At 33.5% G+C, this 23,410-nt stretch overlaps 1 protein-coding gene across 1 annotated transcript in view; it reads right to left on the bottom strand.

The window, feature by feature from the left end:
- The window catches only part of LOC118736253 (kinesin-like protein KIF14), a 298,626-nt gene that overhangs the window by 42,329 nt on the left and 232,887 nt on the right, over positions 1-23,410 (bottom strand). The window contains exons 2-3 of the mRNA XM_036466346.1: positions 5,862-6,475; positions 5,615-5,798 (exon numbers count right to left, since the gene is read on the bottom strand). Of these exons, the coding sequence (XP_036322239.1) occupies positions 5,615-5,798; positions 5,862-6,475 (798 nt within the window). The remainder of the gene's footprint in view (positions 1-5,614; positions 5,799-5,861; positions 6,476-23,410) is intronic.

Genomic DNA, 23,410 nt, shown 5'->3' with positions numbered 1-23,410 from the left:
TCTGTATCGCACGAAAACCGGACCATTGCCTATTGGGATATGTTAGGCTTTTCAGAATGCAATAAAAAACACATTTTTAAGTTTAAATTCAAGGTTATTTGGTCTGACAAGATTAAATTAATCGCTTTCAATCAGATGACCGGGCATGGTATTGGATCAAAGACCCAAATTAAGCCCAAGCGCATAATGTTAGGCAAACTGTGAATTACAGTGGTCGGTCAATAATAGTTTGGGGTTGTATTTCAAAAATTTTCTTGGTCCGTTAGTACGCATTATGCGAAAGGAACAGTATCTGTTCATATTTCAACAAAATTTGCAAGATGTAGGCGAAAAATAAGAGTTTCTGCTGAAAAATCACCCAAAACAAACTGCACATGTTCGCAAAGACTGGATACAAAAGCAAAAATTTGCTAATTTAAAATGACCTCCACAATCCGCGGACATTAATCTCATCGAGAATTTGGGAAGTCAACTAAAAGCACAGCTTACTAAGTATCGAAGTCCGTCCAATAGAGTACATGACCTGTGAAAGCAAACTAGGGATATATGTTAGGGTTTACCTCCAGAATTTTTACAGAGATACAAATCAGGCATGCCAAATCGCATCAAAGACCTAAATAAGCAAAAGGGTACTGAACATTGTGATAATAGTTCTTTTTTTTTTTGTGAAAATTGTTAAAAAGTTATTAAAGGTATATGAATGCAAAACTGTAACATTTGCATTAATTTACTTCAAATCATTATGAGGAAGTACAGGTGTACCAATAAGAATGTACAAAAAAAGTATGAAAGTCGTTAGAACTTGGAAAGATAGCGATGGCTGAAATAAAAAGTGTTTCACCATGTTACAGTTTTGCCCGTCACTGTATATGAATGTATGTGCATTAGGCTGGGTAAATTTTGATTTTAATGAATCGCATGGTATTTCCTGATTCTACAGATAATTCTAAGAGAGAGTGTAAAAGAAACCATGAAAAAATTACCTTTTCACGATATTAGTTTTTTAACCTTTTCTTAAAATGTCTGTATTTAAGTTTCTTACATTTCCTTTATTTATATAAACCATTTTTAAAAAGCAAATCGTTACCTAAAGGTGAAAATGTGACGCAAAGTTAATTTTTTGAAGTTTTTCAGGAGAGAGTTTCGCATTTTCTGTCATTCTGCATCAAAAACTAAATTTTCAATAAAGTGGACTTGGCACGTTTTCACCCTTAGGTAGCGAAATACATCTGTTTTGCGAATTTTTAACTTAAAAGATTAACAAACATTAAAAAGAAATGGTTTTCGATATGAAGGCGTCTAGGACTTACCGTTGATTTTTGCCAATTTTTTTGCTGAAAATGCCTCTTCTATACAAAAATTACTTTATTTCAACAAAAAAGTGATAAAAATCTACGTTAAATCTTAGCTAATTGCACTTTATTTTAATAAGATTGAATGTACCATGAAACTTTATACTCAAAATCTTTCTAAGAAATCCATCTAAAAAGGTGCTATTTTTTTGGTTCTGAGCCAACTGTGAAGTTCCAAGTCTCTAGCTCATCGGGAAGTTGGCCAAAAATTTATTGCAAGATTTGCCTCTAACATACGTACATACATGCAAACAGAGCAAGTTAAACAAAAGCTTGTAAAATAAATCTTGTTTATTCGTTATATGGAAGCAAATGCGACAAAAAAAAAATGCAAAAAAATCAACGGTAATTTTTAGCCACTTGAACTTGAACATTATCAGACTAAAAGCTCAGTTATGCAAGACTTAGACTTGACTTGAAAATTGTATATCTGGCAAATGAGTTACGCGTGTATGTAGTTACCCAAAAAACAACTTCACTTAGAAACTTGGAGAACTATAGATTTAGGATTTCTAAGTTAAATTACTAAGTGCAAAGAGAGCCGTGAGAGAATTATTCTGCCATTTCATAATAAAATCCCTACAAATATGTCACACAAATATCATTTTGTATATAAATGGGCACGTTCAGAAGGCGCAACAGCTCAGTAACTGTTGCGATTTTACCTTCTGAATGCGTTGTTGTGTACTTCTGATCAACTCAACAGTTGCGTGTTAGATGCTCGTAATATTTTTCTGATCATTTGAGACAACATGTTGCTGTGTACCTTTGAGAGTTGAATTTGACAGTTAATGCATCAAGCCGTTCAGAAGACGCATAACGTTCACTAATTTTTTTAGAAACGGTTGCGCTCAACTGATGCGTCTTCTGAACCTACCCAATAAAATAGAAACCATCACAATTTGATCCGCGTAAGTACATTTGTTTTGATGGTAATTTTGTATAAATTTTGGTGTAAAAACAAATTAAACGTTTACAATTTTAAGAGTAGGTACAAATACAAGTGCTGAGAATGAAAACAAAGAGAAAAGGTAATAGGTGACACGCTGAGTAATCGCGTCTAAGTTTCTAGGTAAGTCAAGACAAGTCTAAAGGTACTGGCCCAATGCAGGCTTGCTTTGCTTTGAGAACTGTCAAAAGTTATTTGGAATATACTAAAACGTATGAAGGCTGGCCAAATGGTAGCTTTCCTTCACTTGCTTTAAGCGCCTCAAAGTTTGAAATAAGCGAATGTTTTATTTGAACGCTTTTTGTAGGCTTTTGACAAAAAGGTATGTTCCCATTCTAAACGAATTCAAACAAACTGCTGCACACTTTTATGAACAAAAATTTGCTTACGTAATTAAAAAAAATATATAATATAAGTAATTCAAAGCTTAATAGAAAGGATTCTATGTTTCCATATTTATATTTAACATATCGCTGGCTGAGAAGCAGCTAAGACCATTATTACAGATTTTACAGGAACTTTAAATACAACATTTGACGTGTTTAAAGCAAAGCAAAACTCCATACGAATTAGAAGGATTGGATCTTTCTTAAAAGATTTCGTAGCATTTTGGCCTTATGGGATTTTCGAGGCCTTTTTTGGACTTAGAAAATTTGCCTTTCATTGAATATAAACTAGAAAAAAATAAAACAAGTACCTTAATCCTTAATTTATCTTACTTTCTATATCAAAATATCAGGTTTCACAAAATATGGACAACTTTTCACACAAAGAAGCTAGCGATATTTATGATGTCAAACTACTGGTCAGTCGTCTCTTGAAAAATTTGAGTTTTTTTTGTTTTGAATAAATGTAAATTTAGCTGTATATGTATAATTATTATTATTCCTTTGAAATGCAAATTTTAATTTGCATTAATTTAAAATAAATCTGAAAAGACTGTTTTGTGTTTCTTTTTTTTTAATTTTCTGGAATTTTTCTTAGTGTAAGGGAACAGTCCTTGATTTTTTAACTCACAGCTGGTAGCTTTGACAGCGTTCCAAGCCTCTATTTGACCAAACGAGTTTTTGAAGTAAATCAAAGTAAATTGATGTAGGTAAGGCGTGCAAAGCAAGCTTGCAGCTTTAGCAGAACGATTCTGTGCACTTAGTAAATATACATTTTTTATAATTGGTCAGTTTTTTATTATTTATCAAGAATTGCAATTCTAGCACAGAAATCAAAAGCTATTTTCTTGATAAATTATCAAGATTGAAAATGCTATTATCAAGCGTTTACAAATTGAAATTTCATATGGAAGTTATAAGTTTTGTGTATTAAAAAATTTGTTTCTATCATTTAAATCAGAGGTTCCCAAACGTTTTTAACTCGTAGACCCCTTTCAAAAATTTACTGGTTTCGGTGGACCCCCTGCTGATACAATAAATAAATAAAATAAATTTGCATCGAGGGTGAGTTCAAAAACTAAACTCAGAGTGGCCAAAATAAAAGTAAAATATTTTCTTGTGTTCTATTTATAAAAATAATGTGATTATACACTTGTAGGTTTTAAAAAATAGAGCTCGTAAATTCATCAAAATACTCTCTCGCTCGGAAGAGTTACTTTTGATTTATATGATGGATTTCATCGAATTACAACTTAAAAAAATCGATGACAAATAACCAAGCAATCAAGAAGCGCAAAAAGTGTTACACCGTCTCATCTTATTCAAGGCAAGATGGGCAAATGGACAGTCAGGTGTTTGTGCCACGTGAAGTGACCAGTCAGCAGTCCAACAAGTTGTCTGCAGTGTCGTCTGCTCAGTCAGAGCAAAAAATTAGATAGACCTTGTGAGATTGAAGGCAACATGAGTTTTGCCCACCTGCGTCCCCTCGATGCCTCACAGTCATTTCTGAGCGAAGTATTCACCCAGTTTCTGATGGTGGCTTCGATTGCCGAAGGTGGGGGTGCTAAAACTGGTTGCGGACCGAGGAATACCTGGTCTGAGCCAACTCTGGCCAAATGATCAGATGTCTCATAACCAGGTACTCCAGAGTGACCTGGCACACAGAGTAAAACAAAGTGGTTATGCTCACCATCATATTTTAGTCGAGACTTGCATTGCCGAACTAGTTCGAAGTACTGGGCTGGTCAATGCCTTAAGTGCAGCTTGGTTGTCACTGTAGTCACGTAAACTCCTTCCCCTACACCTATGTTCCACCACGTAGTCCATGGGTTTGAGTATTGCAATTACCTCTCCCTGGAAGACCGAAGCATATTCCCATACAGAAAAGTGAAGCTTATCTCCATTAACCTCGAAAAAGACCCCAGATCATGACCCAGTTAGCTTTGGAGCCATCATTGAAGGTTCGACAATGTGTGAGTTCGGTCTCAGCGATGGAATCAAACCAGCATTCAGTCTCAGGGAACTCAACATTATAGAATCTCTGCAACAAAGGTAATGGTGGCGTACTATCCTGTAGCATTGAAAAGACACAAGTGCTTAAATCTCTGCTGCCAGCAATTTTCGCCACGCCCCACTCATTGTCATACCAGCATCCGGTTCTTTTTAGTCTGCAGGTGGCCTTTAAGGCTTCCCCACGTATGAAAACACATAGTGACAGTAAGTGCAGCAGTGCGTCAAGAGCACTATACACCACTCAAAAAAATTAAAGTTAAATAAAGAGGCTATAAAGCAACCGCTTTGGTTCTTTACATCGAAACCAGATAAATTTTCGTGAACCCCCATTTACAACTCATGGACCCCATATTTCTTTCACGTCACCTTGGGGGTCCACCTGGACCACTTTGGGAATCAGTCATTTAAATACTGCGCCGGCATTTGAACTAGAGCGGGGATACTATCGATAGTACCACCACTATATAGTTTTCGACACGATAGATGAAAACATCGATAGTATCGATAGTGATAGTACTATCGTGAAAGGTATTGAATTGAAACGCTCAATTGCTTGAAAAGTAAATTATAAATTACTTTGTAAATTAAATAACAAAATAAACTTATTAATTTATGCGTCTGAATTGTATTGTACTTATATACACTGAGAAAAGAGTTTAGTTACGTCAACTAAATATGTTTTTCTCAACACATGATTTAGTTATAGTCACATTATTTGGTTATAGTTACCAAATCATGTGTTAGTAGAAATATATTTGGCTGACTTTTTTCTGAGTGTACATACATTTGCATCCACTTTATTAGCGACAGGCGAAATCAGTATTTATTTTTTATATGGAAAATTAAATTCGAAATTTGTTTGTCCCTTTTGCAAGTGCAAAGACATATGTATGAATATATTTGAAAGAACTCACCACATTTTTACTCCGCTGCGAACAAAACGGGTTTGATATTCGAAAATAATGTGTACCTCCGATCACCAAGCGATCTCCATGCAACATTTTACGACGCTCAGTCACAAGATCACCATTTAGATAAGTTTCGAAATCTTTATTTTGAGGTATTATAAACAGCTCGCTGTCGTTATTTTCAATTATACTGAAACACAATGTTGATAATTAATTATTCTATGACATGAAATTGATAAATACCGAAACCTACCAATGGTGATAGGCAACCAATGGGCCGTCGAGTAAAATATCCGGCTGACTGCAATAGGTGGATGTGCGTGTGCGACCTATTTTCACCTGTCCAGGTGGTAAAATATAAAATAGTGTATTGCTAAATATGGCATCTGCAGTCAAGTTTACAAGACACGCATGCTTTTGATCCGTTGATAATTCCAATGCCAGCCCTTTACGCCGAAGAAGCCGCAATTCAGATTTTCGCTGGTCTTCAGCTTCTTTCAAGCGTTGCATCCATGACTTTTGAGCTCTATCCAACTCTCTTTCGCGTTCGGCTAATTGCTGCCGCAAAGCTTCAACTTCACTCTCATCAACTGATGTTTCAATGATAATTTTTCTTGGCGTCGGATTACTATTGGCCGACAGACGACGCTGGCGTTCATATTCATTCCGTAGTGATTTCAGACGGTCCACTTCCGCGCGTAATTCCCTAATTATTTTATCGTGAGGTGACTCGTTCACTTTCACCCGATTGACTATAGTGCGCGCTTGACAAGCATACCGCAATGTGGCCAGAGTTTCATCAATATTAACATTAGCTGGGGAAATGGTAGCAAGCATAACCGTCTTAGAATTGCCGCCAAGATTTTCCTAAAAAAAGCGTGAATTTGGTTAATATTTATTATCAAAATGTAAAGACAATCATTGTTATCAGAAACTAAAATTTATCGAAATTTCACGGTTATGTGATTTTTTTTATACATACATATGTACATACCTATTCGATATTTTGACATATGTACATTAGACTGCCTCACCAAAAAAGTTGCGATCTTTCCGCCGGAATTACAAAATTGATTATATTTGAAGACGTCCACCAGAATATTTCGGAAAAATATTAAGATTTACGTGAGCTGGACCGATTTGAAAATACCTAGAAATAGGGAGTATTTTATGAATAAAAATAGTTTATTCAAAAACTTTTTGAAAACAATTCCCTCAGATGACAAAACAGATTAAGCTTAAAAAATCTGCATAAAAATATTTACAAATCGTTTCAACGGAATCGTAATAATGAGATATTTGATTCTGTTTTTTAGCCTTTTCAAAGATTGATTTACGAAAAACTTGAATAACTGGGCCAAAACTATTCTTTTTATTTCTGTGCAATAAACAAAAAACTCATTCAAGTCCCAATTTTTATTTTCAAATACCAACACATCTTAATTCAACTTGGAATGACGCTGGTTCATCCTAGTTTTCATATTTTGAATGAGTTTATTAGCAAAGAAATAAAAAGGTTGAGAAAATACCTTTCCAATAATTCCTCACAAGTCTAAATCGGAATAGTTTAGGTTCAGTTATTCAAGTGTTTCTTATACCAATCTTTGAAAAAAGTAAAGAAACAGCATCAAAAATCTCATTATTATGATGCCGTTGAAATTAAAAAAAAAAAAATTTTAATAATCTTATGCTAATTTTTAAGCTTAAACCGTTTTGTCATTTGAGGGGATTTTTTCAAAAAAATCTTTAAAAAACTATTTTGATTCATAAGAAACTCCATTTTTGGAGGTACTTTCAAATCGGTCCAGCTCACGTAAATCTTAATATTTTTTCGAAATATTTTAGTGGAAGTCTTAAATATAATAGATTTTATAATTCCAATGGAAACACGGCACAGCAATGGGGAGTGATGCAGTCTAATGTACATACATTATTTTAGTTTAGATTTTGTCCGTCATAGTAAACTAGACTATTCTAAAACCCCGAAATGGTTTGAGTCTTAAAATAAATATAGTTTAAAAAAACTAAAAAACACGCTTTTAAAGCATATCAAACTAAAAAGTAAAAAATAATTCTTAATATAAGTTGCAAATAATAATGAACAAAAAATACTAGTATTATTGTGAAAAAGTGTGGGTTGCTCGATAGACGAAAAATATGGCAAAGAGCGCCCCACGCTTTTTCACAATAATACTAGTATTTTTTGTTCATTATTACTTTCAACTTACATTAAGAATTTTTTTTTACTTTTTAGTTTGATATGCTTTTAAAGCGTGTTTTTTAGTTTTTTAAACTATATTTATTTTTAATTTTTTAGTTCGATTTATTGTTAAAAATAAAATTTTTTCTAAATGCTCGAGTGCTCGAGTGCTCGAGCCGGAAAGTAAGTAGACGGTACGCATGCGCAGACAGCGTAGTTGTCTCACTTGCTCTCACACAGAGGCTGTGTGAGGAAATTATTTAATCCTGGCGATCCTAATCAGGATAATGAGATAAATTTATGAAATTATTATATTGTCGCTGATTCTTGATAAGTGTACAAAGTTTGAATTAAATCTGTCCGTTTAAAGTGGGTCAAAATCGAGTCCAAAGCAGTCGATTACAAACATACATACATACAAACATACAGGTGAAGCTAATTAAAGGGTGTTAAAAACGGTTTTATGTTTCTCTAAATGAATTTATTCATAAAAATTTTAAAAATTAATCAGTGTCTCGTGTGTATATGTGTTGTTTTGATCGATGACCTTCTGCAAACTTTTACGGCAAGACCTTGTGGAATTTCTGGACACATTAGAAGAAGGCGGTGAGGTGCTCTACCTCCCTCCCCCGGTAGAGCTACCGCGCCATCTAGCGGGTGTGAGAAGTGTTTAGTATAAACAAATCAAATAAACCAAAAAAATTATTTTATTTTATTAAATATATCTATGTACTTATATTTATTCAATACCCTCTATCTGCAATTTTCACAAAAACTACTTTGTGATGTTAGAACCCATCTGGGACTTACTTGACATCACTGATGTTAATTCTGAATTTGCAATTTAATTGTAAATTCTTCTGTCAAGCGTTATACAAGGTCAGCATTAATATCGCCGATGACAATTAAGTCTTAGGTGGATTTTCATATCAGAAATTAATTTAATGGAATGTGGAGGATTGAAGGCAAGTCGTTGAGCCATTAAATATTTTTTTTCGGGTTTGGAAGTGCTGATAAGAGAAAGCACAGTGTAATGAAGGATTTTAAATATTATAAATGATATCGTTGTTTGTCTGTTTGTATGTTTGTAGTGTGATAAAAATAGAAATTTGAGGAAATAAAATGTGTGGAAAAATATAATTCGTTTTTATTTAAAGAAATAGGGTTACAATTTAGCATTTATTATTGTATGAAAGTGCAATTTTTTACCAAATATAATTGTTTTTTACGTTTATTTAAATTAATAAAATTTTATAAAGAGATTTACATTATTATCATTTATTTCTATAATTGCATATTTTTCTTGTTTATATATACATAGTCGTAAAGGTTGCTGAACTACAATACGCGTCATACTATTTTTAAAATATAACTAAATGGTTTATAAAAGCCCATTTCGAAGAACGATCCAACTGGCTGGTTCTCCGTCAGATGGTGTTCCATGTATTCATTTATTTCGCTGACAACGCAATCCTCCAACTTCTCCAAAAATAGCGGATCCTCAAACCACTTTTCTTTAAAAATGTACCGTTCCATATCCATAGATGAATCCATGTGCATGTTGTCCTCAGTCTTGAAGTAAAGGTTCTTCGTTTCCTTATTAAAATATATTTTGTCTATGTTTAGAACCTCATAACATAATAGATAGTCAGTCATTGGTTTAAATATTTTTTCCGAATAATTTTTACTTGATGACTTTTCTTTTTATATGTTTCTGTTTTGATAGAAAAGTGGATTGTAGGCAGTTGTGTACACATCAAATAGTTTTTTTGCGGTTGTGTATCGTTGATAAAAGAATGCGCATACACATGCATTTATTAGCGTGGGATATACGCAATCATATTTATGAATTCCTGTGGTTGTTAATTTAAAAACAGTAGTTTTATAATATCGCAACTCGTTGATTATGTCCATGAAAAGTTTAACATGCTCTTTTTTAATATAACAACTATATGTATTTAAAATTTCTCCAATTCCGCTGCTAACATTTTTTTAAACAAATCTCAAATACGTTTAAATTTATAGTGATGGAAAATGTATACATATGTGTTTTATCGTTTTAATTAGAAATTTTTTTATCGAATGTATTAATCCCATATATAAAATTTTTTGAATCAATATTTTCCTTATTTTCTCCATTATAATAGCGATTATATAAATTTATTAATTTCACATTTTTATGTTGTCTTTCTGTGATATAGCAATTACATGTATCAGGTCCTGATTTAGCATTATTATTACTCCAAGGACAGATCGTATAATGTTTTCCATATATAGTTTTTATCCAAGACCCATTTTCCGTCTGTTTAGTCAATATACATCTATTTTGTATAATGCTTCTATGGTGGTCTAATATACGTTCAAAATTCCTCTCTAGAAATTCTTCACTTTCATAACTTTTCATATTGTCCTATTTAAATATTCGCTAAAAAAATAAGAACTACTTGAATCAGCTTTTAATTTTAACTAAATTCTATTATTTCATCATATCGCTATATACATATGTATAAGATATCGCTATATCTATATACATATTAAACTCCTGCGCAATTCCATTTAAACGGCCCAACAAGACATCCGATCGCCGCGCAAATACTTTCCCTCCTTTACTCTCATCGTTCAGGTCAAGTGTGAGTAAGCATAAACCAGTTTCTGCAAGCGTACGTAAACTACCGATCAATAGCAAGACGCGTAGAGTATTTACTTTGCCTTCCGCAACTACTGCGAGTAAAAGATATTTGACAGTAGAGTACTGTACTGGTAGTACTTGAGTATTTTCGAAGAAAACATACATTTGTGGTATCTGAATAAAACTATGGACAGGAATGTAGTGGAGCGATGAAGAGAGCGACGAGCAAAACGTACTTTCAACTAAAATGCTGATATACATACCTAAGTACATATGTATGTATGTGCATAGATACATACATATATAAGTGTCCGCATATATTTTTTTCTCGTCACTTGCTCTGTCGCTTCACTGCAGCAAAACCAAGTTGTGGGGAAAACCCTGACGATATGCGTACCATTGAAGCCATGGGTTTGAAGATAGCTGATGTGAAAATTTCAATTTCATATTAAATATATTTATGTATGCATGTACATAACATCGTCTCAGAAAACGGATGTCGAATGTTACAAAACACGGTTTTGAGAAAATTGACGTTGAAGTTTAAGGTCGAATTAATCCGAACTGTACGGTAGATTTTTGTAATTTTTGAAGGAGACGTAGTTGGTGTTATTAGTTTTGATTTTCCATATTTTTACATTTAATATCTCTTAACGTTAATGAGAAAATTGACTTTTCATTCCGTATACATTTGTCGTAAGTAGCGTTTACTCACCACTTTGTTTTGTCCACAGAACATACGACAATAGTAAAGTATCTATTTCAACGACGATGGTATAATTTGATGAAAAAACCAGACATATTTATTAAATAATGATTACTTATTAGAAAAAAAAATAACAAAAACATAATCATGTATTTAATAAAAAAAATCTGTACATCTCTTATGCTGTAAATATGTTACGAACATACGTTTTCTTTATATAAAAACAAAAAACAATACTTAAATTCAGTCTTTTGTACATTTTTATTTCTTTCATTTCATTGGAGACTCAGTGCAAGCTAAAATTTAAAAATTTAAAATTTTAAGATTAGTTACTTAGTATAATTTTCAATATTAATTGTATCGTTATAGTAGAGGACCATCGAATTGTCGTAAGTTCAAAGTTTTGCGATACATACGACAAATGTTTTGATTAAAAAAAGATTACATTTGTATGGGAATTTGTCGTATGTGCCACATACGACAAATGTTTTATGATTAAAAAAAAAGGTACGTTTGTATGGGAATTTGTCGTATGTGACGCATTTTCAGCACATACAACAAAAGGCATACCCAATCATTAATATTATGTAACATACGACAAAATGCGCACGAAATATCTCAAAAACTAAGGGAGATATAAAAAAATGGATTGCAGAAATCGAAAGAGCATGTCCAACTTAGTAAATCTGCATCAAAATCCCAAAATCGTGATTTTGCACATTCGTCATCCGTTTTCTGAGGCGACGATATCTACATATGTAAAAATGTAGTTTCGATTTAAAAAAATCGGATAAAGTTTTTATTTCGCCATTCATACACCACTAATTTTAGTATTTATTAAAAAAAACTCAATGAAATTCAAAAACTATATCTTGCATTTGGTTTTACTCAATACCGATTTGAGCTGTCGCACAGTGTTATCAAAAAAAAAACTCTATCAATGGGTAGGTTCAGAAGGCGCAGCAGTTGAGCGCAACCGTTGCTAAAAAAAAATCAGTGATCGTTATGCGTCTTCTGAACGACTTCATACATTAGCTGTCAAATTCAACTCTCAAAGGTACACACCAACATGTTGTCTCAAATGATCAGAAAAATATTACGATCATCTAACACGCAAATATTCAGTTGATCAGAAGTACGCAACAACGCGTTCAGAAGGTGCAATCGCACCAATTACTGAGCTGTTGCGCCTTCTGAACGTGCCCAATGAAAATTCGTTTCTCTTGAAATCAAGTTATATGGCTGCGTATGTATGTACATTAGAGTGGTCCAAAATAATAAAGTCGGAATTTTAATGCCGCCACCCCCTAGGATTGTTCTGAACCGAAAATAAATATACCCATATTTTTTTATTTTGAAATCAAAAAATATTTAGGGAGTGCTCACAGCGCTCAAAGTTTTCCATGTATTTTATATGGGGAAAAAACAAATTTTCGTAAAAATGGTATAAAACTCTTGAAAGTCAATATTTTTCAATCGTAAAACCGTGGTTCTCTTCAGGTGACTTCAAATATTAATATCCAGTTGTTTATTTAACCATTTTTTATGATTAAAGATTTTTTATTGGTCCCCCATTGCATTTTCTAGGACCTATAAAATATAGTTACCATGAAAAAATTGTTAAAGGAACAATTGGGTATTATTACCGGGAACCTCCTGAAGATAAGCAAACTTCCGATCGAAAAATATTGATTTTCAAGAATTCTACACTATTTCTACGAAAAGTTGTTTTTTCCCCATATAAAATACATTGAAAACTTTGAGCGCTTTGAGCGTACCCTAATTTGTTCTTTTTTCAAAATAAAAAATAGGGGTATATTTTTTGTTGGTATAGAACAATCCTAGGGGCTGGAGGCTTTAAAAATTCGACCTTATTTTTTTTTACATACATTTTTGGACCACTTTAATGTACATATGTACATACAATTCCGAAATTTTTTTATTTGAATAGCCTCTCAAGAAAAACTAAAAATTCATATAAAATTACGCACAATAAATGGAAAATAAATTTGCTTCTATAAAAAATTTCTTAAATCAGTATGCAGCTCTTAAGAAAAAAATGCTCGTACATCTCGTCGCAACCATGTCCAACTATCGAATGTGAAAATCGGCACTTTTTAAAATTTTGATTTGCCACTAATAATTTTATTTCGTACAACTTATATGTTGGTTAATGACTGCAAATAGTTTTATAGAAAATTAGAAAGGAGAAATAATACTTTCATAAAAATTTAAGTACACACATAGATTTAAAAAGCTGCTGAAATACAAAAGATTTATGTTAAAATGTCACATTAAACAACTGTTTAAATCTACGTTATTTTTGATCAAATAAAACACCTCTTTGAGGTAAAATTTTCGAGTGACGAAAGCTGAACTAGAAACACAAAATTTATGATATAAATTTCGTGACGAAAATTATACGCATTTTTTAACTGCCTTTGAAACGCACAGAAAATCTTTTTTATTCATACGAATCGTTGCAAAAGTTCTGTTTTTTATTTTATGTTTCTAGCAGTAGACGGCATTTCGCAACGTTCCGAATAAATAAAAAAAGATTTTCCGTACGTTTCAAAGGCAGTTAAAAAATGCGTATAATTTTCGTCACGAAGTTGATATCATAAATTTTGTGTTTCTAGTTTAGCTTTCGTCACTCGAAAATTTTACCTCAAAGAGGTGTTTTATTTGATATCAATTATTTTGGGGTAGCAAATTTAAAATCGACGAAAATACAAACAATAATCTATATGTGTTATTTTTCTCAAACAAATTGCTAACAATATTATCTAAATCTAAATTTGTATTCAAATCGATGTGTCCATTGAAACATATAATTTTTCGAATATGGAATAACGCGAAAAAATGATCATATCCTTTGTATTCGAAAAAATTAAAAATAAAAGAAAATATGAGAAATGATAAAAACTAATCAACTTGGTACCAACTTTGGATACAATAAACAACTGTATTCGTCTGATTGTCTCGTAGTTTTTTTATGTTAAGATTTCTACGGGGTGTGGGGCGCACACATGTGCTTTTTTTTTTAAAGAAGTTTTACTTCTATCACGTGTACGGTGTTGCACTTGTGCTATTAAACTAATGTTTTTTTCTCAAGTAGTTTTGCTCAAAGTACAAAACCGCGTATCGTCATTCTGCAAAACCGCGTAACTGACATTTGCTGCGAAAAATTGGATTTGCTCACAGAAGCTCTTGGCTCAATCCTTCTCCATTTGTCCTGAAATATACTAGCCAGAAATGCGATTGCTTTATAAAAAAGAAAACCATTTTAAAATATGAGTGTTTTACGCTCTAGAAAATAATTTCTGCAACTTCACATACGCGGTTTTGCATTATCTTGGAAAAAAACTCTAAAATACACACAAATTGTGGTTTCCAAGACATGTACGAAGCTATTAGCACAGCTGCATCCTTCAACTTGTCAACTGGCGGGAAAACCCCCCGATTTGCAGGGAATTTCGGTTTAAGTGACAATCGCGGAATGGTCAATTTTTTTCGGGGAACTGGGTATGTTATTTTTATATCTTAAAGTAACCAAATTAGACGGATATGTTAATTTTTAACCATTTGACCCTGTTTGGAGCGAAATTTTTTCAATTTGAATCACAATATCTCCACAACAAGAGTTTTCCCGGATATAAGCTATATACCAGATGAAAGCTTAGGTTTTGGGTTAGATTTCTGGAAACTTAGAATAAAATCGACTGACCAGTTTTTGAGAAAATGCCCGAAATGTATATTTTCAGCAGCCCGATTTTTAGTTCTCAGGCGATAACGTTATGACATATTTATATTTTATAAACACAAAAGATGGCGTTAGATAGCTTGTTTGAAGACCCTTCTACTGATATCCAAGTTAATGACATGGACTGAGAATGCGGCCTCAGTGGTAGTTTAAAAAATTGCCTTTTCCGAATTTCAGGCAGCAGCCACGCCCACAAAGGCATACGAATCAAGATATCCTGGAACAAAACCGTCTTAGTTTTTTTTTGTACTTTAATTTCTGAAAGTTTGAACAAAATTAAATGAACGTACGTACAGACGCCACATACATACGAAAGCATCTCGTAGTGGAGACACGAACCAAAACACATTTACCTCTATATCTTTCCAACTAGTGGCCGGAACTTAATATATAAGGTATCGGTTGAAAGGTATTGGCCTATAGAATAACACTAAATATGTTGGGTGTACCCACATGCCCCCCAAAACCGGCAAAAGCAAAAAAACGTTTTTGCTTCGCAACACTTTAGCCTAATTTTTAAGAATCCGGTTAATCGTTTATGAAGCTTGAATACATTTTCTGGACACACTCTGCAAGACCTTTCCAACGATATCAACATGTCGTTTGGACGTCTGGATAAAAACTTCCAAATCTCGTGTATATATAAGCGAGTCATTTCAGCATGCTACTGTGGCTGCCTTCGTTAATCGCGCGCACTGCCGTGCGCTGTGATAAATAAGGCCGTAAACATTTCCTTACATCGTCAATTTCCATATTCTATGTTTACTCCTTCAATTTCGCTAGCGAGCGCCGCAACCGATATCAACTAGTAGGCTAACAACCAGAATTGAAATTAAATACGCAAGTACTTACAGTACTTCATGTATACAGAGAGTAGATTTGCTACTCCCTTTTGGCAGCAGCGAACATCTCTCGTACGCGATGAGAGAAAGTAGAGTACCTACTTTGGTGGAGTAATAGCAAGTACGTCAAGAATTTACTCTCTCAACGCCAAGTAGTGTATGTATGCGGAAAAAGAGTAACAATGTGTTGGGAGTAGACTCTACTCAGTAGACTCTACTCAGTAGAGCAAGAATGATAGAATACTAGATTGCGCCGATTGCAGCAGAATTCGTGAGAGTAATTTTAGCGTGACGTCATCGTAGAGTTGACAACTGAGAGCGGCGAGAATGAGGGCGACTAGTGATGTGCTGAATTGTCCCCAATACTCGGTACCCAATACTTAAAAAAGATTTCGGTACCCTATACTTCCTTTTCGGTATGCGATACCGATTATTTACATTAAACCCTCGCCATTATATGCATTTCAGGTTTAGAAAAAACTTTCATTACTAATTTATATGATATCGGCTAAAACACTTGAATTTATCGCCACAGAAAAATATTTTATCAGTTTTAACCTTAGTCGATCCAAGGTTCAAGAAAAATACTTTGACGGATAAGAAGCCTTTCAGGGGAGAGATTCTGTAGCCAGTTAGCGACAAGTTTCGGATCGATATCGCACTTGTTGACTTACAAATATTTGATATCAAACGTCGACAAAACCGATACCGATTCGAAAATTGTCGTTAACTGGTTACAGAATCTGTCCCAGGCCTACAAAAATGATATCGTCCGATTCAGCTGGAACAAAAATGCTTCAAACAAGTAAGGGTTTCTCTGTATTATGGCATCGAACCGACATATATACATCTTTCATTTGAATCAGTAAAAAAGCTCTATTGGCTCTTACATTCGGGTTTTGTTAGGCGTTTTTTCCATATTTTTGGCCTATGTGCGCTTTTATTCGAAACCTAAATGTTTCGGTACCGAGTATCGAGAGTATTGGGTACTTAAAAGTATTGACTCAGCACATCACTACTGCTGTCTTCTCTACTATGACGTCACCAAAACAGCTGATTCTGTCAAAATCGCTGAGAGCCGAGTAGCGGTATCGTCATCGGCGCCACCTCTGTATTCTCTCCACCGTGGGAGTAGAGTACAATGCAAGGAGTACTTATTGAACGAAATGCGGAAAATACACTTGCGCTGGACTTAAGTATCTATATACATAAAATGGTAGCTGTTTTTGTTGTTCGAACTGAACTCAAAAACCACTGGATAGAGTTCAGTCAAATTTTCAGATGTTATCCCTTTTACATATGGTCCTATTATAGACTAACTACTAGAAAACGCGCTTGGTGGCACTGGAGTTGAGTCATGTGTGACTCAATGTGAGCCTCCTGTATGATGACTTCGTTTGCAAGAAATGGACCTGCTGGGTGGCGTTGGAAGCGAGATATTTAGAAAATCTTTATTTTTAATAAAACCTGGTTGAAATTTATAATACGTAATCATTTCATGATAAGCAATGGTTTTGCAGAAATGAGACCCAAGGATGGCGCTGCAGCCGTAATATATAGAAACAGCATGGGTTTGGCGTGCTTTGGCCCATGTTTATTTTATATGAATTTACTTTTCAAATGGCTAAATGAAATTGTGTAAGCACACCTTTGTCTGACGCCCTCATACACTCTGTTTAGCTGAGGGAGAGCGGGAGACCAGGTTTAGAGTTGTGGTCATGGTTGTCGTTCGCCAAAATTTTTTTCTACCAAAATGTCTCAAGAAAAGTTACCAAAAGTTACCAAATCTTCACTGAGAAAAAAATACACTGAATAAAACTGATATATTTCATAACAAAAGTGTAAATGGGCAAATCTAAAAAACAGGTAACCTTTGTGTTGTTTAGCTTTATTTTCACTGTTGGAAACTATATCAAGCTGGTTGCTTTTGGATATAATTCATTGACGTATACTTGAAGCCTCAAAAAATGTGGATCAATTTGCTGCATAACTTTTGAATTATAGGTGTTTTAATAAAAAATAATAATGAAAACAAGTGAATTTTTTATGTAATTTTTAAGAGGTGAAAAATTAATTATGTCATAACTTTTGAAGTACACCGTATACTGATTTGAAATGTTATGTGCAATTAGTACTTATGTATGTGTACACTTCATATGTAGTAGGTAAGAAAAGGGTGCATTAAAAAATAACGAAGTGGCAAGTAACTCAAAGTCTGTAATTCCACATTTCACAATTTTCAAAATTTTTGGTTTATCGCGTATAGTTTTTGAAGCATTTAAGTTTAAGAAATTTTTATGTATGTATTGTATACTACAAACAATTACGAATAATTTGATACCTTAGCAAGAGCTGTGCTTTCAGAATAAACCAACTTTTAAAGATAAAATATTCTGCGATCTTGAGCGTAATTTTTATTCCAAAAACACTTTAATTAAAGGCACATTTGGAAAATACGTCGAAACGACCTAAATCTTTCTATAACTGATAGTCCTTATAAAATTACATATACCTGTAAAATGCTTCAAAAAATTTGTCTCTAGAAGTGTGATTTACTACTTTTAATGATGCTCCTTCTTTTAGTCAGAATATTTGGAGAGTGGTATCAAAGCAACTTTTTTTCGACAAATGTTCTGATAGTTGCTCTTACTTAATTGGAGCCTTCTGAATTCAATGGCGTCCTAAGTTTTACCCTATTGGCTCCACTTTTTGAGATGGCGGTACTAGAAACTTTGCTTAAATTTTAACTATTTTATAAAAAAATCCCTGGGTTTTGAAGATATTTTACTAAAATTTTGCACATAACGGTTTTTTAATATTACCTCAACTATTTCATAAAATCATCGAAATCGGTTCACTAAAACATATAGCTCCCATACAACTGATTGATCAGGGACGTTGTTTTGCGTTATAACTCCTTTAATTAAACAGGTTAAAATTTAGTATAGGTTCAATTTAACATATAGCACGCATACAATTTATTACTCAGATATGAAGTTAGAGTTATTGCTAATTCTATAATTTTAAGGAATAATTAAGGTAATATTAAAAAACTATTATGTGCAAAATTTTAGTAAAATAACTTCAAAACTGAGGGAGTTATTTACAAAATAGTTAAAATTTAATCAAATTTTCAAGTACCGTTATCTCGAAAATCGGAGCCAATCTGGTAAAACAGGGCATGCCATTGAATTTAGAACATCCCAAATAAGTGAGTTCAACTTTCAAATTCTTTCTTCAAAGTTTATAACTTGAACAGCATAATTTCAACCCAGCTTATTCTTTTGTTTTCTATTTCATGCTCATTCCTCGTCTAACTTTTGAAGCACTTGATGAAAATGAACTACACTTATATTAATCGATTTATTAAGAGATTACGAATAAAACTATATATAAAACATAGGTGTGCCCACAAATTTTAAAATTTAATTTTTTTTTTTTAAGTGTACCTATTTTTAAGATTTGCCCATATACTTACAGCCCGATTCTGTGCGCTTATTTAATAAATTCCATATTTTTATAATTTATCAATTTTTAATTATTTATCAAGAACTCACAGTTCTAGCACAGAAGTTAAAATCTATTTTCTTAATAAATTATCAAGATTGAAAATCCTATTGACAATTATAATGATTTTTTTTTTTTTAATAGAAAATATTTTTCTATCAACTAATTACAGCATGCGCCGATATTCTCATTTTCATTGTTGGTGTTTCCGACAGGGTAGGAGTATAATGTAATGTGGAACGGTTTTCCGTCATCCCTTGCCAAATTTGGCTTAGGACCAATTTCACAATGCGTAGTTAACTCAGAATCGGCAGTTAACTACAGATTTTTGTACTGAAAATCTCTAGTTAACTGTCGATTCGGGGTTAACTACGCACTGTGAAATTGGCCTTTAGAGACAAAACCGGTTTCGGCGTTGTGCCATCTTCAGTGCCATTTTTCGTTCGGAATGTGTCGATATTTGAACCTGCGACTCACGGAATAATAGCACCGGCCCACAAAAAAAAGGTTGCGGGCGCTTTTAACCGTCCATTTGACGCGTACACAATTTCGAGTAAATTGCGAAAATTCTCATTTTTTCGGTTTTTCATAATTTACTGTACGTGTCAAACGGACCTCAGATTCGGATTCATTGGGTCGAAATACATGTCAGTAGGTGCGTCTGGTAAAAAGTACCCGACATTTTTTTTTTGTGTGCCGGAATAATCAAAACGATTTATGGACTTTACCAAAAATTGCCAGATGGCCGAATTTTGTATACTAATTTTACAGTACTATTGTTGCAAACAGTATTTCCAGTATTAAATGTGAGATGGTAGAATTCAAAATATATCGCAAAAATTCGATTGTTGTTTAAGAAGTATAGCACGTGGTGCTGCCACTGTAATTCAAATATTTCCAGTATTCGAATATAAGATAACTCTAATTTTAGTGCCGCCACTGAAACTCGAAAGGTTTTAATAATTACGCACATGCAAAACATAATTAATTTTTTTCTAGTAATGCAAATAGATGTTTGGTTGCAAAAGTTACCAAAATGAAATAAAAGTTACCAAGTTACCAAACCGCTTAAAAGTTACCAATTTTGGTAGAAAGTTACCAATTGTGGCAACCATGGTCGTGTTAGAGTAGTAGAGGAGGTAGGGATTACCTTTGCGAGTGGTTATGTAGCGAGCTCAATGTGCCCGTATGTTGTATAGGTGCACATCAAGCCAACCACGCACTCCACGATCCAGAAAATATTGTATTATATCATTCTTGCATGCACTCCTGCCTGCTATGCGAGAGAGAGTGAGATATGCGGGCAGGCTCATGAAGCGGTAGCGCAAGATGTGACCCTTTTACCATGTATCAATTGGGCGACCCCATTATGAAAATATGTATATGCAGCGGTCCAGGAATTGGCGACGCTAACGCCAACACAAAGCAAAACCATGGCCAACTCCCAACTTTTTGCGTGTGTCGTTCGTCAGCTATTGTTAAACAATCGTCCTATTATGAATAAGGAGCGCCCTAATGTCTTCTCTGCCTTTACAACTTTCCCTATGAAAAAAGAAAGTGAAGAAAGGGAAAACATTCCAAAATCAACGACTGCCTTCACGTCAACGGACACAAATATACTTATATTGTATTTATTTCCCCAATTTGCCAAACGACTTCGTAGCGACTTCGCACAGTGGGACGTCTCCATATAAGCACCGGCCAAAAGTAGTAACCGTACTTCAAAGTCGCTGAAATTTCGTATATGCGCTATTCGGCACTTAGGAATGAAGAAATGTGGAAAATTGGTAAATTGGACGGGCTGCCATACCCAGAGTTCTTGTGGGCGGAAATAGTAAATGTTATCCGATTTTAATGAAATTCAGAGTATATGCTGGTTTTAACCAGAAAAAAATAAATCTCAAAGAACGTCGAAATCGGTTTACATTATCACCCACTAATTCAAGAAAAATAAGCTCAAATTAAAAAAATAAAAATAAAAGTTGTTGATGAAATTCGGTGTGTCCTGCTCGTTTACGCCAAAATTTTCCAATTTAGAAGATACTGAAGAGTTTCTTACTATGACACCCACCTCCTACAAAACCTTCTTGGCTCCACGTACTAAATTTTATGAACTTTGGAGAAAATTAACAGGCAAATTTATTTTATTTCTAAAGAAGTTCCAATTCATTCTTTTAAAAATGGCAAAACAAAAACATTTACAATACCTGCATACCAAATTATGTGGATGATATATGTATATTTACACTGAAACTTTCAATTCTACCTACACTTATAGTTCATATTATCAGCAGGACTTTTGCCATAGAAAACGGATCTCGTCCAGAAAAGCGTCCACTTTTGAGTAGTGAAAGAACTTTTTAGAAAAGTAACGATACTAATACTCATATAGAATACTCTAAAAAAGTATCGATGCCAGTACTCATATTTGCAAAAAAGTATCGATAATACTCGTACTTCCAAGTATTCTCAAAGCAAACGCAAAAAGTAAACAAAAATCAGATTGCTTTGCTTTTTTCACCTCTTCCTATTTGTAAATTGAATAGTCACTGCTCTTTATAGTTTTAATCTGATGTAAAGGAGTTTTTGGAATAAACTTCCGATAAATGAGTTTTACATGCGTAAATTAAATGTTTATAACAAACAGCTTATTTCCAAGTTTTTAAAAGCAAATATTTTATAATTGTTTGACGCGTACATGTATTCATTAATAACTTTACTTTGAAAATTAAATGCAAATGTAGAAGACGAAAAGCAAATGTGGTCAAGACCATTCTCTATTGGAAAGATAAGCTCTCTTTCATAAAAATGTTCTTCAAGAATGGGCTGGATTTCACAACGAAGGTAGAATAGGTGGGTTAACGACGGCTGCCTTATACTGGAGAGTGGGCAAGTTGTCGAATCGGAAGACCATCCTCTTCCACCATTCAATATCAAAGGGGAGGCAAGATATTCGTTTTTCAATTATTTAAACATTTTTACCCGAAGCCAGTGTTGAAATGACCGCTACATTTTCTTCTAGGTTGTGTAAAAATGTCATAACTGTGTCAAGTTCCAGTAACTCACTAGAACAAAATATGTATTAATTATAATTATTAGCAGGGAACGGATTTTATGGAAATTGTCTTTTTTTCTGCTAAAGAGATAGTGTATATTCGATTAAGAATGTCCACGATTTAGCTTTCCCTGATTCCATATATACACATTTGAAGTTGCCTTTTTTTGCCTTTTTTAAGATATTTGCTTTTTTTTGCCTTTTTTAAGATATTTGCCTTTTTTGCCTTTTCTACCTTTAAAAAAGTCATTATAGCACTTACAAAATTTTTTTTTTTAAGATTAAAAAATATACACATGCCTATGCAGCTTCTAGAAGCACAGGGACCTCTTGCCAAATTGGTGTTGAAAAAATTCAAAGCCGTTTTCTCAGCTAACGTAGGCTCGAAGACAATAAGGGATGTGGATAAAATTGTAAAGGGCGAGGAAAACGCCCTTATTTCTGATAATATGAACGTTTCAAACGTTCCATATTTAAATTGGGCTCCACTTGTATCAACTTACGTCGAGCGCACATTTAGTACATTCAAGGCTTTTCTTCGCGAAAATCTAATGAAAATGCTGCCAGAAAACTTCAAAATGCATCGTGTGGTTCAATGTTACTACAACTATACAGATTAAAGTTTTATGAGTTAGAAACTCGAAAGGATAAAATAGTCAAAGATTCAAAGTACAAATTTTTCATATAATGAAACTACTTCATAGTTTTTCTCTTTTTACTTGTAATATAAGCATTTCCAAAATAAATATATTTATTGATTGTTCTTCGTATTTTCTGTCTTTTTTAGTGCCTTATTTTGCTTTTTTTGCCTTTTCCTGCCTTTTTCGTTAATTTGTTTTGCCTTTTTTTGCCTTTTTTGCAATACCTAGTGCCTTTTCCTGCCTTTTTCGCTATTTTATTTTGCCTTTTCCATCCTATTTCGTTACTTTATTTTGCCTTTTCTATAGGTTTTTAGGTCCTAAAAATCCGTTCCCTGATTATTAGTATGGGAGTATACATATCGTCGCCCGTATGCCATAAACATGAATGTGTAAAAATGAAAATTTTGGGAAATCAAGTTTGAAAGTTTTTTTGCGAGACTTAACTCTACATTTATGCAG

Source organism: Rhagoletis pomonella, unplaced genomic scaffold (genome assembly GCF_013731165.1).
Source record: "Rhagoletis pomonella isolate Grant_MI unplaced genomic scaffold, Rhpom_1.0 Rhpom_scaffold_00003, whole genome shotgun sequence".
Lineage (NCBI taxonomy): Eukaryota > Metazoa > Arthropoda > Insecta > Diptera > Tephritidae > Rhagoletis > Rhagoletis pomonella.
This window is presented reverse-complemented; position numbering and strand designations above follow the sequence as displayed.